This window comes from Amborella trichopoda, chromosome 5, assembly GCF_054954075.1.
Source record: "Amborella trichopoda isolate Santa Cruz 75 chromosome 5, AtrichopodaSantaCruz75HAP2 v2.0, whole genome shotgun sequence".
In the NCBI taxonomy this organism is placed as follows: Eukaryota; Viridiplantae; Streptophyta; class Magnoliopsida; order Amborellales; family Amborellaceae; genus Amborella; species Amborella trichopoda.
Window position 1 is genome coordinate 1251497 of NC_142340.1, and position 15031 is coordinate 1266527.

At 36.8% G+C, this 15031-nt stretch overlaps 1 protein-coding gene across 1 annotated transcript; it reads right to left on the reverse strand.

Annotated features, from left to right (window-relative positions):
* Positions 1 to 145: 145 nt before the first annotated feature.
* LOC18426642 (RNA-binding protein-like protein) lies at positions 146 to 7955 on the reverse strand. Its single transcript, XM_011622260.3, has 3 exons — positions 7746 to 7955; positions 2397 to 2709; positions 146 to 1089 (listed from the first exon to the last, which is right to left on the reverse strand). Exons 1-3 carry the CDS (start codon positions 7873 to 7875, stop codon positions 438 to 440), a joined length of 1095 nt encoding a protein of 364 aa, XP_011620562.1. The 5' UTR covers positions 7876 to 7955; the 3' UTR covers positions 146 to 437.
* Between the last annotated feature and the right edge of the window lie 7076 nt (positions 7956 to 15031).

The window sequence follows — 15031 nt, forward strand, 5'->3', positions numbered from 1 at the left end:
TTTTTATTTTATGTATTTATTTATTGTTGGGGCATGGGAATAAAAAAAAGGCGGGGGTAAGGGGGATGAGGAAGCTTGCAACATGTTGAACTAAAATTTTTCAACAAGTGACTGTCTCCATGAGCATAATATAAACAAGCACACGTTTCACAAATGCAATATTTCATCCAGTAACAATGAAAGTTCATCCCACAAAGGAGTATCAAAACTGAGTCATACCATATCAATCAAGAAAGGAACACCTATGACCTCATTCCTTGGGGACCTGCCAAATAGTACATTGCCCTTACAAGGATCCCAAGAACCAAAAACCAGACTGCTGAACCAAGAAAGTTAAGCAATAAAGCTCAATCAGCCTGAACCACAGAGTAGATGGTGAAATTCAATGTTCACAAGCCTCAAAAAACTAATCTCTCTCTCTCTCTCTCTCTCCATCTTTAGTAGGCATCATCCATTCTTTCGCGGGTTCCACCCCTCCGGTCTTCTCTCCCTCTATCCATGTAAGAGTCTCTATGATAATCCTTAAACCCTGTACCCCTCAAAGGCGATCTGCTTCTCTCTCTAGGGTTTCGGGCCCATCTCTCACGTGGCGGCTGATGTGGTGAAGGTGGGCCCCTGTCTCTCCTTGCATCGTTGTAAGGTCCCCTCCTTTCAGCAAAGAAATCATCCCTCTCTCTCTCCCTAGGCCCATTACCCCACTCCTGATGAGGCAGTGGCCTGCCAAACTTCTCTCTCTCTCTAAACTCAATTTCTTCTTGATGAAAGCCTGGCCTCTCCCTCTCTCTAGCTTCTCTCCCCATTCGTGGGTCCGAGAACCTACCCCCATGCCTAGGAGGCGGTGGGCCCGACCCATATCCCCTGGGCCCGTAGCCCCCACGAGGAGGTGATTCATAGCCATTCATGCTCCTTGGGGGGAGTCCACGATCCAGTGGTGGACCGCCCATGCGTGGTGGGCCGTGTGGGGGTGGTGGGCCTGGGTAGGGCCCACGTGGGCTGTGGGGCCCAGGCGGTCTGAAAGGGGCCATGTCTCTTCGCAACTTGTTGCAATTGTTGCAGTATGCCCGACGAGCAAAGTTGAGGTTTCCACACCTGCATCAAAAGAGTGTTAAACTATTACGGACCAAACATGAATTCCTCGAGGAAATGGGTTTAAAAAACCTCCGGTCTAAATCAGGACTCATTCAAGTCGAATCAGATTGGGAGCCAGGCAATTCTGGCCAAAATACCCCAGAATCGCCCATCTCCCTTTTCTCATAGTTTTAAAATTTCTCTTCATAAAAAATTCCAGGTCCAACTCATACTAGCCCTAGTCAGACCAGGGGGACTCAGTCTACGGCCCCCGAAGAGTAGGAGCCCGAGTCAGACTTCTTTGAAACTGTCAAAAGCCACAGATACAATCAAAACATTGTAAAGTTATTACTATAACAAAGTAAGACCAATTTACATCCAATTTATAATGAGGGGATAATCTTGGTCATTCTTTGGGAGAAAAGGAGAAACATATCACTAGTTGTAAGCATGGATTTTGCTCAAATACACAGAACTGGCATATGGTACATTTTTTGCAGTAGAATGTTGAGAAATTTAGTTTTAAGGCATGAAAAAAAAGAAAATATTCAAGAATTGTCAGAAATATTAGTGGCATCTTACAAATAAGTTACAGTCATCCTCCTATGTTGAGATTTTTATAAAGAAACAGGAGGAAGATAAAGGTGAAAAAAATGGAATATTAAGAGAAAGGATAAAAGGCTAAATTTATCATTTGGTAATAGATGAAGTTTACTTTAATAAGTTAATAATATTGACATAATTCAAGTGCATAGGCTCATCTATAACAAAAGGACAAGAGGCATAGAGATGAATTTAGATTTTAGGATTTTGTCTATTTCAAGAGAAGTTTACCACATTGTTAAAGTGCTCAATGAGGAGGCCATATCTGTTGCCAAAGAGCGTGTGGTGTAACCTGGGAAAACTCGATGTATACCTTTTCTTTGACTTACAATGAGATAACTATTGATAAAATTATTCAAGAACTCGAAAAGTTTGACGATTGTATCTACCAAAAATGCACCCAAGCCTACACTTTGCCAGAAATACATGAAAGAATCTATTGCTATCCTTTTTTTTGGGTAAAAAAGAAAAAACATTTATGAAAGAATCTATTAGTATCCAACTTAGAAGTATGAAAAGCTGCAAATCATGAGACAATTTGAGCACCACTTAAAGGTTAGAAGTTCATCAGTAGAGATCAAGGGGATTTAGTCATTTTCTATCACCACTATATGAGAATGATAAAACAGTAACCAGAATTACGAAGTCGCATTTCAGGAACCATGTAAAAGGTAATAATTACAATGTAAATGATGAAAAGCAAATGCATAAAGTGACAAACTTACGATGGCTCAGAGCATATCCAGTCACCTTCCCTTGGGGGCACATTTGGGTTATTTCTACTCATCGTTTCGCCTCTAAATGATGGGGGTGATCCATAATCAGGTCCTTCGAAACCCCTCCCATATGACCTCCCACCCCTTCCTCGACCAAAAGGGGGAGGTGAGAAATCTCGAAACCTGCCTCGGCCTCTTCCACCCCTAAATCCACGGCCACGTCGAGAGCCCCCAAAATGATCAAAGTCTGAACCATAGTGATGGTCTACCTTTCTATGGCGCAATGGAGATGCTGAACCTGCACGGTCCGAATTCCCATATCCTGAAAAGTATAAAAGTGAGAAATGCAGAAGATATGAGAAATGGGGAATCCATGAAAGAGAGGAGACAGTTGTTTGGGATGCAGCCAGGGATGCAAGAAGCCTTGATGAAAACTACCTTATTCTTTGCTTTTGCAATGAGGGGGAATGCCCAATCTTCGATAAAGATGTATAAGAGTAAGGGAATTATGCTAACAAAGCTTTGTTGGAATTGGAAACTATGAGAAATCCAGTCAAAGCACTCCAGCATGTGCAGGCAGCTAGAAAAAACCGATGAGCAAACCGAACCAATACCCCTGTCCCTGACCCATTTTTTCATGAACATATCCAAACCCAGTTGATATGCCAAAACCTCCTCCTAATAGAACCAATGGAAACCAATCTATGGATGCAGCTAAAGTAGAAGCAAGCTCCTCGTCAGAGCCACCTAAATCAAATGCAAAACCATTGCAGTTTCTTGCTCAAATGAAAAGAAAGTTGAGCAAATTCCTTTCATTTGATTGCCCCAAGTCTATTAAAGTCCCAGCCACAGAGAAATTGAAGGCTAATTTCACTTCGGTCTTCCATCCATTCCAATTCAATAATGACAATTTCAAAACCTCCATGCAAAACCATTACAATTTCAAAAGCCACCAACCTATGAAAAGCCAGTTTTGATACATTAATTTTAATCAAGACCAGTTGAATAAACCTTCCAGTTCAAAACCAAATGATGGGATAACTGGAGTGAGACCCAACAGAACCAACATAATTTATTCAAGAAAACCAAAATGAAAAAGGGAAAACAACTTTCTAGCATGTCAACATTGTCACCCATAAGTGACCTTTCATGTACACTACAACATTAGTATATCTCCTAAACCAACCCAACCGGAGTTCTCAATCTACCAATGGAGAAGAAACTGAAACCATGCCCAACATTTACCTCTCCACAGCTGTTGACTCCACTGGTATGATGTTGCATATGCCCAAGGTATGCCAATTGCCCAAAGCCAACATCTCGCTAGTATTTTATTACCAAAAAAAGTGGCATAGATTAATTTCCATTGCCCAACTATACAAGACGCACACACAGCTTCAAACCCAGATGATTATATACCAATGTTGGTTCCATCATTCTCAAAGCCAAAATAGAACCCATGAAAAAATCAAACAATGTGATTAAATGATCCACAAGACGCATTTCTAATACCGACCCTTGATTCAATTCACCATAGCTTCTAACTAAATGAGCAAATAAAATACATGCCTCCATGGAATGAACCGGCTTTTGCAGCTTTCAAACACCACCATTACTTCACTCCAGGTTATCCATTGAGCACCCAAATATTACCTCAAACTTGCAATGTGAGAACTAATGCTCCAAGTCAACTTTTAAGTCTCACAGTTTATATGATATGTCCAGGGATCCCACAATACGAAGTTTAAATCAGTACCACGTCAAATTTCTACTATCACCAACTGAATTGTTTCCAACTCCATACAGCCCTTTGGAGAAGCCTGTTCACACTAAATATTCTCTGAAAAGAGTTCAAAAATTGCAACAATACTAACACTACATAAACAAAAGTACAACATAGCGGTCCACCATAAGCAATAGCTCTTGGATATGGTACTCAAAACTGGAGTACAGATATTCTATATGATATGGTAGTTGTCCATCACACCCATAACTACCAAAATGATCTCCAAGAGAGAGAGAATGAGATTATTGGAATATAGAGTTTGGGTAGGGATTTCCACAGTTGTGATGCCTGGAGTCTTGCAAAATGGATACCCAATACATTTCAATCATCCAAAAATAAATGTAAAGCACAAATGAGGATGACACAACCATGCCCACAGCCAATAAGTGATCATTGTTCTTATTAGTAACAAATAGTTCCAAACAATCAAACCATTCTCAGTTTGTGCTTATACCCAGTGAAACCCAAAAAAACACAACTTAAAGATTCCTTCTTCCATAGTTTACTTGACCAACCTCGAGCTTAGATTCCAAGTACGCGTCATAAGAACTCAAATTCATAATCTAAGCCATCCAGCTCAACAACCAGGATGATTCGCTTAGATACCAAAACAAGACTCTTTTTAATTTCAATGGGTCAGCCTTTCCCAAACCATAACTACTGAAAACCCACAAACGCTACATAAGACCATCAAAATGTTAAAGTTTTCAGATCCTAATATCTCTCAAGGCCTGTTGAATAGAAGCCAAATGTACTAAAGTAAATGTAAACTTCCTCAAGAAACTGCATTGCAAAGTTACTAAGTTTCCAGGAGCACCCAAAGTTCAAACAACACCCTAAACCTCAAATGTAACATAATTTCCTTCAACAAAAAAGATAATAACAGTTTAGATGAGAAAAGTTAAAAAAAAAGTAGAAGAGAAACTGGAAGTTTTGACTCAAATGAAAAAACCAACATTTGATTTTGGACAAATTGGAAACCACAGTAGAGGTTCTCTTTTTTATCTAATAAAACAGGTTAGACAGAAAACCCTTGTAAACTTACCCAAAAAATACAAAGAGAACAAACAACTTAGGAGAAGTTGAAATATTGGTTGGGTTCAGTGGCTTGGCAAGCAGTTATTGCAAATTCGAATTACTTGTCAGTTCACTAAAGAGTAACGTTACATCCATACATCCATAGGGAAGTAGAGTGCAATGTTTTAAAAAACAGTTCGCCCAGCGCCTAAGCGCCCGCCTAGTCAGCCTGGACCAAAATATCACACGCCCAGCCCCAGGCGACCCTACACGGGCGGATGTACCTGGGCAGGCACCCAGGGAGATGGATTTTTCTTTTTTTTTAAATACCCAAAAGGGAAAATGAGATAATTTTGATGTTTAAATAGGTTAAGGGGGTTATTTTCAACGTTAAAAGAAAAGTTCCATAAACCCTCAAGCTCTTAGCTACATCTGTTTTTGAGAATCGAAAGTATTTTTTGTGGTTTGAAGAACCTTCCTAAACCTTTTCACTTATTTTGAAATATGGAGAGTTGGAGACTATTTCTAATACATATCCTATTAGACTTTTTAAAATTTTGTACGGTTTGAATTTTGAAATTTCAAACAAATTTATTCTCAACAAGCGATATGTACATAACAAAATATGTTACAATATTTTCAAATGTACTAAATTCTAAAATTGACACAAATATATATATATATATACTGCATATTTATATAACTTGTACGTTGGGTGCTGGGCACCAAGCCGGCCGCCTAGCGTTTTTTGAAACCTTGGTAGAGTGGGGCAATCTCCTTAAGCCTTGTGAATTATGGAATAGTTTAATTCGTTGACCCCAGGGAAGGAGGGGTAGAATTTCAGTGCTGGGGTTTTGAAACGTTCAGGAAGCAACTTAAAGTATGACATGACATAAAACAATCTGCAACATAGGACATTTTGGCATGAGATTTGGTACTCAAAGGACAAATCATAATGTACAGAATTAATTCCCCAATTCAAGAGTCATGAGTAAGTAGATTACTGTCTAGTTGGACATTTGCTTAGTTATTTTGAATTCATAATCATTTGGATGTACTCAAAACTAACAATTACAGAAAATACAGGGAAGACTGGACAAATGGGATCTCCTGCTTGAGGAAACTAATTATGCAGCAATGGCCAACAAGATGAAGATAACCTTTTCAGAAACTAAAATTAAACTCAATCAAGACAAAAAAAAAAAGGATTAAGAATATAGATCAGTGCAACATTTAGCAACCAAAAAAATAGGAAAAAATAAGTAGACAATAAAAAGAATAAATCAGCCATGTTTAACTAATTCATTCATTTAATACTGCATAAATTATTCTATCCATTTTGCAGGCCCACCACACATTCAATCCAAAGAGTCTACACTAAACCCAGTTAACAAATCATGAGTGACCTAACAGTCTTGACAAGTAAGAAAAACAAAACGAGCACCCAAGAACAGACCCATCATAGAAAAGACCAACACGTTTCCTTTCACATGACTATAGAACAGTGATTTCAAGCTTGTATATCCATCATCATAAACTCACAAGTACTTTGTTTGCAATCAGAATAGCATATATAATCCTTGTCCCAACGCATGTCTCAAAGAAGGCACCAAGTTCTTCCACGAGAAGATACAAAACCACCAAAATTTCCATTTGTTGCAACAGGTCCCTCAATAATCCATAACTTCGCAAAACCAACCCCAAAGGATACACAAGAAAATTCCAGAAAACCCCCATAACCCATCTAGTGCATGTCTCTTCCATCTTGAATAATGATACCAGATCCAAGATGAAATTTCATGGAAGTTTTTCCAGAAAAACCACTACATGCCTATCTTTTTCTCGATCTTAAGAATAGTGCCATGAATCCCCAGTTTCCCCTCCTGATATCAAAGTAACCTAGAATTGGTATTTAAAAAAACAACTGTAAAACAATTACCCAATCTGCATTTTCAGCTCTGAAACAATTACTGTAAATTTTGAACCCCAAGCCAAGAACCTTCCCTTCAAGCCCCATCAAAAATTACCATGAAAATAAATAACCAGGAATTCAATTGAGAGGTAAAATAAATGATCTGAATATTAAGTCTTACCGTCTCTTCCTTCCCCGAATTCCCAAACAAAACCAATTAACCCTTCGAAACTTAAGCCATGATAATCAGGCCCCAAATCCCCTAAAAAAAACCAAGAACCAAAACCCTAGAAAACCGATGGAATATACTTCGCGGAAACCCCAGAACGATATAACAACAACCCATGATCTGTAATAGAAAACAAATGAAAGTAAGTACACAAAACCCTAAATTTCCCTTCGTTTTCCCCTTTTCTTTGTAGGATTAAAACCCCAACCTCAAATCCACAAAGCCCATGAACCCTGCACCCTCGTCTGCTTTGTCTTTCTCTCTCATCCCCTTCTAGATGCATAAGATGGCCTCTGATTTGGGAGAGAGGGAGACTAAATGAAGAGTGAGAAGTGAAACCCTTTTAATTTCTCTCTCATCTCGTAATGATTTTGAATAGATGTTTAGAGAGAGAAAAAATGGATTGGAACGAACCTGATGATGAATAAAAGGGGTCTCTGTCACGGGGGCGAACCTCTCCTGGTTCGTAATCGCTTCCGCCACTTTCAGCAGGTCGGACCACCATGCTGCTCAAGTTTCCTTGCCCCTGATCTCGACTTCCCATTCTCTCTCTAGACTAATGTCTCTCTTCTCGGTGCGCAGGGATCTCTCTCCCTTCAACTCCAGCAATGGGCATATAATCTCTCTCTCTCTCTCCGGGCACAGGAGGTTTTAATGCCCCTCTTCCCTCTCGTGTTATCCGCTTTCCATTTAACCGGGGTATTTTTTCGCGGTTGCGGTTTTCAAAAGAAAAAATATTTACCTAGGAAAAATAAGGCCTTTCAAAATTTTAACTGTCAGGTTAGTGCAAAACCGGTTACGAGCGGTGCCGACCGGCCGGGTTTGGGTCAAGACCCAAATCCGAATAAATTCGGGTGTAAGTTTTGGACTTGAACTTGATCCGTCGGGTCCGAAAATTGGACCCATACCCATACCCGTCTGGTCTCGAGTCTACCCATGGGTCTCTTGTCCGTTGTCACTTTCATTATGAGCTTCTTTTTTTCTTTTTTTTTTTCATGTACCCATATTATTGATAACAATGTCATAATTACCCGCTATTAGATTTCAAGTCCTATGATTTGTTGTTTAATAGCTATTAGTTCTAATTATATAAGATCTTTAGTACACCCAAATGAATAGGGCTTAAAGTAGAGTATTTTATCTCTAACCGTTTACGGGTAAGAGTCGGATCTAGCTGGATCTAGACCTGTATAATGTTCGGGTCCAAGTTTTGGACCCAGACCTGACCTGCGCAGGTCAAAATGCTAGACCCATACTCGACCTTTTTCAAGTATTCCCGGCGAGTATCGGGTCGGTTCCAAGTCCATTGCCACCCCTACCGTCTACGGGCCAATTTCGGTTTCGGCCAGTATTGGTAAACCGATTGGATAATTTAAAAAATATAGATATAAAATCTCAAAAAATAAGAGATTTTGTTTGTAATGTATTTTTTAATATTTTTCATCATTTTGACAAAGATTGAAATTTGTTTTGCCCTTTAATACTTATTTTTACACTTTTCCTTCTTTTTAATTTTTTTTTAAAAATACCCTTGAACACAAATCAATTCTTTAATATCCATATTTCATTAATTTTCAACTTTATTTCGATGTGCTTTATTTAATTATGATTTAAATATATTTTTCATATTTTTTAAAAAAATAAAACATTTTTTTGAATGCCTGGAACTTGCCTGGTTAGGTTGGTTGAACCCGCCGGTTAACTAGTTAGGCCGGTTGAACCGCTTCCGGCCCCATACCTAGTTACCGTTCCGGTTCGATTTTCCTACACTGAATGAGACCATTTATCGTTGCTATAATCACAATTAATCTTGACCATTGGATGTGAAGTTAAATAGCTGCACTTATTTTACTGACCCAACTCTAATTTAAAAAAATATATATATCGAACTTTATTAAATCCACATCGGATGGTTGTAAGTAATTGTGATTTTCTAACATCAAAAGTAAATGATCTCATTATATACATATCCATTTGAAAACAAAGTAAAGCGTCACTTAGAATCTTCATTTGAAAAGGCATAAAAATGCATCGCTTTAAAATCAATTTTCCACCACTATAAATTTGAGGTTAAGAAAATGATACATATTTTGCACATATATGAATACTTATTTTTGGGGCGAAATGAACGATCTAAATAATGTGTTATAATATACAATAGTTTTAGGGCATGAAATGTTAATTTTTTTTACAACTATAATGTTCAAGGCCAAGATGATTGATTTGAACGTTTCCCAACATTAGAACGATAATTTTTGTCTTAAATTATTTTGATAGGCTAAAGGACATGGCTTCTATGAATCCAGAAATGTGCCCCCCTTTAATAATCCATTTTTGAAATAGATTTTGGCCTTAATCTTTAAAGAACATAAAATCTTTAACATGGAGATCATTAATATGTTAAAAAATAAAATTTAAAAACTTGATAATTTTTTAAAGAAAATATTTGAGCATTTGTTTTAATTGTGTTTGGAGGAGCCACCATTTACATCCATCTCAGTGGATTATTCCTTCGAGAGTGCAAATATAGGGATGCATCCTCCCTTGCATGTAAAAATGTTTGACAATGGGTTGGTTCTAGGGCGGGCTAGCGTTGCGGCGAGCCTAACTTAGCCCGGATCGAGCCAAAGAGGACCTAACTTAGAGTTGTCCGGGCCTGACCGAACCTAATAGACAGAGAGAAAAACAAAAACAAAAACATCGGCTTCAAGCAAGGCAAACCTGTTGCAGCCCTTGCTTACACCCTCAAATCATGGTGGGCAAGCCCTAGCGTACCCCTCGGGCGATATTCTTGGCCCAGACTCACTTGTTTAGGATCGGGCTGCCTGGCCTATTGCCAACCCTATTGTACCTCTATGGTGGCTTTGCCAATATGCCCATGTTTGTTTAAGATATCCAACCCTAAACATGGACAATTTGAAAAAACCAAATAGTACGACTCTTTAAACAATATGTTATGGACAATAAAAATAATCATAAGCCCCATTCTCTACTAGCTCAAAAAAAATAATGCCTAAAGATCGAATGGAAATTATTACACTTTTGAAATGATAAGATCTAAATGTTAGAAAATTCAAAGTTCAAGTTTTTATTTTGAACATAATTATCTAGCAATTTTTAGGTGGTTTTCAAAATTTCAGATAAATATTTTCCAAATAAGTCTTCTGCCCAAGGACAAAATCTGATTAGAAAGTAAAATATTAATTGTGACATATTGACCTTCGTGAGAGGGCACCGACCCGTTGAATGATATTTTCCCTTGAAATAATATGGAAGTAGGTAAAGTGGGAGCAATAAAACTTTGAACTTTTAAAAACAAGTCCTCGCACAGTACTCCCACATCATGTTTTCAACGGTTGGGATTTAATCTCTTTATTTTTCTCTCACCCTTTCCGCTATTTAAATAATAACTCGGGGTCTATTCATTTCCACTCTCCCCCTCTTCTTGGTTGGATCCAAATCTTTCATGTTTCTAGTTTGGCGGTGTTCTAAAACTCCGTGATTTTCGATCCAAATCGTTGATTTAGATGGAAATTGGTTGAGACCGAACCGGTTCTGGCAAGGTATAGGTTCCAGCCCGCTTTCTCCTAAAACTCCTCCTCTTATAATTTTATTTTCTTTTTTTAAGCGGGTCTAATGTTCTATTATGTCCCTTTAATCTCCACCTTTTAAACCCCTATATTTATATTTATTGATATTTAATAATTTTTGGATCACCAATTTAGATCGTCGGTGCAACACAGATTTGTGGGTGAACATCCGTCCCGACAAAATATGACATGAAAATGTAAAAATTATTGTAAACTATTAAGTACTTACAGTTACATATATCTTTTAATATATTTCTTACCAATAATGCATTAAAATACACATGATTGTTTTTTTCAATGGTTAAAAATGGGCAAGATATTAAATTATTAAATTGAAAGGCTAAAAGGGGTAAAATAATACATTATTGACAAATTACATGTATTTTAATAAAACCAACCTTGAACTGGGTAACCCTAAATTGAATCATTTTGTTCTTTCTTCTTTCCCTCTCTTGTTCGTGGTTTGCTCTTCCCTGAAAAGTAGATTTTACATTTGACAGTAAAAAATATAATTATATTTCCATTTGTATGTGTGGTTTGTATAAGGTGTCAATTTTAAACAATCAAAGTAACGTGTATCTCTAAATATTGCTAAAAGATGCAGAACTACATCCGTTGCTAATTATGAAATTCAAAGCTTCACATATGGTCTAGATTGAACTCATCTATAAACAATTTATTTTCAAAGTGAATGGTCTAGATAAAGCACTACAAGGTGGACTAATTTTAAGGACCTAATGTCTTTTTTTGTATATACTTATGTATCTCTCGTTCGAGATGATTGATTATAAGGTTTTTCGACATATAAACAACTTTATTTGAGTGGATTTTTTGGATGTACCTTACTTCTACACTGTGCATCTCACTTAAACTTTTTTCATTTCGTTTTCTAAGTTGGTACTAAAGCTGAGGAGGTTACACCTCCAAATTTTTGGTTTTTAAAATACTACTAAGTAGGATTTTGCTAGGGAGAGTGAATCTAGGATTTCCTCCCACACAAACATGCAATCTTTTCTCATTAGAATATAATCAAGGATATACCTAGGCTAAGACTCGGTCCGGGTTGATCAAACTTAGACCCGGGCATGTCCAGAGTTTAGGCCAATCGGGCCTCCACCCTTGTCATGTTGGTTGCCCATTAGTTCAATCTGAGCCATCCGACTAAGAGTTGTTCTCTAGGTCCCTGTCTCGCATAATATTTATCCTATACAGGCGCACCCAAATACACTCTAGGTTGGGTTGATCCTGACCCAGCAGTGTCCAAGTCAACCAGATGCAACCTGGGCATTGGTTCCAAGCAGGTTCGGCCCATTTATCACTCTCTACTGAGTGCTTTAAAAATCATCGAGTTGACTCTAAATCGCCCGAGCCAACTCCGAATCAGCAAGTGCACTTGTCCATGTCTTACCTTGGTTTCTAATTACTTTTTACTAGTTCCCATTGTATTTTTTCTTTTTCTTTTTGTTTTAAAATTTCATTAAAAACACCTATAGAAACAACAAGTGACTTGAACTAATGGTTGACATGGTCGACCCATCAGTCTGGGTTCTTGCACCTAACTAAAAGAAATGGCAATTATACAAATTTATCTAAAAGGCGGGACCGAGTTTGATGAATATCAATTGTAATTAGGGTTGGCAATGGACCTGGTCCCAACCCGGCCCGACTTATGGCCCGATATAGGTATGGGTATTGGACCCAGCCGGTAGGATCCAGGTCCAAATATTGGATTTGAACACTATTCGGATCCGGGTCCACTTCGACCTGACCCGAATAGTGTTATTATATAAATATTATTTTAATAATATTTAATTAATATTTAAATAAATGTAATTATATATATTTAGTTATAACAATACATGTATATAATTAATACAACATTAAATATATTCAAATTATATATATATATATATATATATATATATATGTGTGTGGGTTGGGTCCGAGCGCAGCCGGACTTCCCAGACCCGTTGCCACCCCTATTCCGGTCTGGTTCGGTCTTGATATCTATGGTCCAGACAAGATTCCAAATTTGAGTTTTTTCTTGAGAGAGCCAATGCAATTTTTTTTTCTCTCCCACAACAGCATAAAATTTGAAGTTTTGCCCCTAACTGTTATTGTGTTTTAATTTGACCAATTTGCTGTTTGGTGTTGATATGTAATGACAATGAAAACCCATTTCAGGACTAACGAAGATCAAACACTGCCCTAACTATTTTTGCCCAAATTAAAAAATGATTTCATCACTTGATAACACACTAAAGTAACAACATACTTGATGGACATTATAACTGAAAAATCAATTGTAATGGATGTCAACTTATGAAGATCAAACATTGGCCCAAACTATTTTTGTGATTTAATTTGGCCTATTTGGAGTTTTATGTTGATTGATTTGCTTTCATACACATGTACATTTAATTAATTCAGTATTTGAAAAAATGTTAAAGTCTTTACTCAAGTGCTTTCCTTTCCCTTCCAAATCGAAGAGGCATCCGAAGCGAATCTGACAATATTGTTATAAACTGCATAATTTACGTTACTGCTATCCACAAATTAAAGAGAAAATTTAATTTAACTCATGATTACAAGTTGCTTGAGGGCTTTCTGAAATCAAATCAAAATAAATGGCTAAGATGTCAAATAATTACAGTGCTTTTTGATAAAATTTTCAATAATCAACGGTGGTTAAATTAAAGGGCACAATATTTAAATAAGAGTGCAGTTAGCATGCGGCCAAGCCTGCACCTGTACAAATGCGGGTTTGGTAATAAATATATTTTTAAATATAATTTGATCCTAATTTTTAGGGAATATATAATATTTAATATGAAGATCGTGAATATGAAAAAACATATAAATTTTGAAAACTAAAAATAATAGTTATATTATGAAAACATTTGGACCGCTATTTACAATTGTTTTTAGATAGTCGACCTATTTACATCCATTTTTAAGATGGATGCTTTATACCTCTGGACCGCATATTGTACAAATGCGATCCAGTCGGCATGAAACATTTTTCTTTAACTAATCAAAGTAGGAGCATAGGCAAACGCTGTTGAAATATGCAATTTCATCATTAAAAAAAAAAGAACGTAAGATGAAACAAAAATCAAATTTTAACCTTAAATATGAAACCTAAAGATAAACAAATGGTGCATAACATGTAGATTCATAAAACACTTTAAAATTTAAAAAACGAACCATTCACATAATGTGTTACAAGATGCATTTTTTTTTGACTTAAAATATATATTTTTCTACATCCATTCATATCGAGCGCTCTAGATAATCAACTGTGGGTGTAGTACGTATAAGTCCGAGGCCCTAAACAATCAAAGTACGAAAAAGCCTTCGAATAGAGTTGAAAGATTTTTGAGCATATCTGTGAATACTTGAAAAAATTGAAAATTGACCATCCAAAAGTGCATTATAAAATACAGTAATTTCAGGATTTGAAATCCATTTTTTGTCATGTCTTTGGAAATGATTAATTTTTGGATTTTTGGGCATCTAATCAACTTCTTTAAAACTTTTTGAGGTGTGCTATTTGGGGCCTTGTTTTAATGTAAACTTTTTCCTATACTTAAAGGGTTATGCCATGTACAATTTTGTTTTAATTTAGTTTTTTTAATACGGTGGTTACCTTCTAAATGTACTCTCATGTAGGTACCTATCAAAAAACATTTTTGCTCACAAATACACGAATTGCCATTGAACTTTTTCCTGTTTTGGATTTTACTTTTACAATTACCATAATTAACAACCTTCACAGATTTAAAGTGTAGAGAGAGAGAAAGAGCACCATTTCTCACACACATTCTCTCTCTTGAATACACAGATCTCTTGGCGATGTGCATCTATGGGTACGTGGCCTCTCTCTCTCCCTCTCTTTCTCTTATTTTTCTGTTTTATTTTCCAGTTTCCGAATCAATTCAATCTTCGGTGTAGTTTTTAGCGAAGAAATCAGAGAATTAGACAGATATTGTTATTGGATCTTTTGTTTGTGAATTTGGGTGCTACTTATTTTGGATCTTAATCCATTGCTTTTTGCTGGATTTGATTTCCGAGCCTGAATCATGGGATTCTTTAATCAATTATTAAAAT

What these genes read in the sequence shown, in the direction of transcription:
- LOC18426642 (XM_011622260.3), bottom strand. Translation starts at nt 7,875, where the DNA reads ATGGGAAGTCGAGATCAGGGGCAAGGAAACTTGAGCAGCATGGTGGTC. An exon ending in CCCCTTTTATTCATCATCAG is followed by an intron (nt 2,710 to 7,745) that starts GTTCGTTCCAAT and finishes TATACTTTTCAG; the next exon opens with GATATGGGAATTCGGACCGT. An exon ending in TGGATATGCTCTGAGCCATC is followed by an intron (nt 1,090 to 2,396) that starts GTAAGTTTGTCA and finishes CTTTTGATGCAG; the next exon opens with GTGTGGAAACCTCAACTTTG.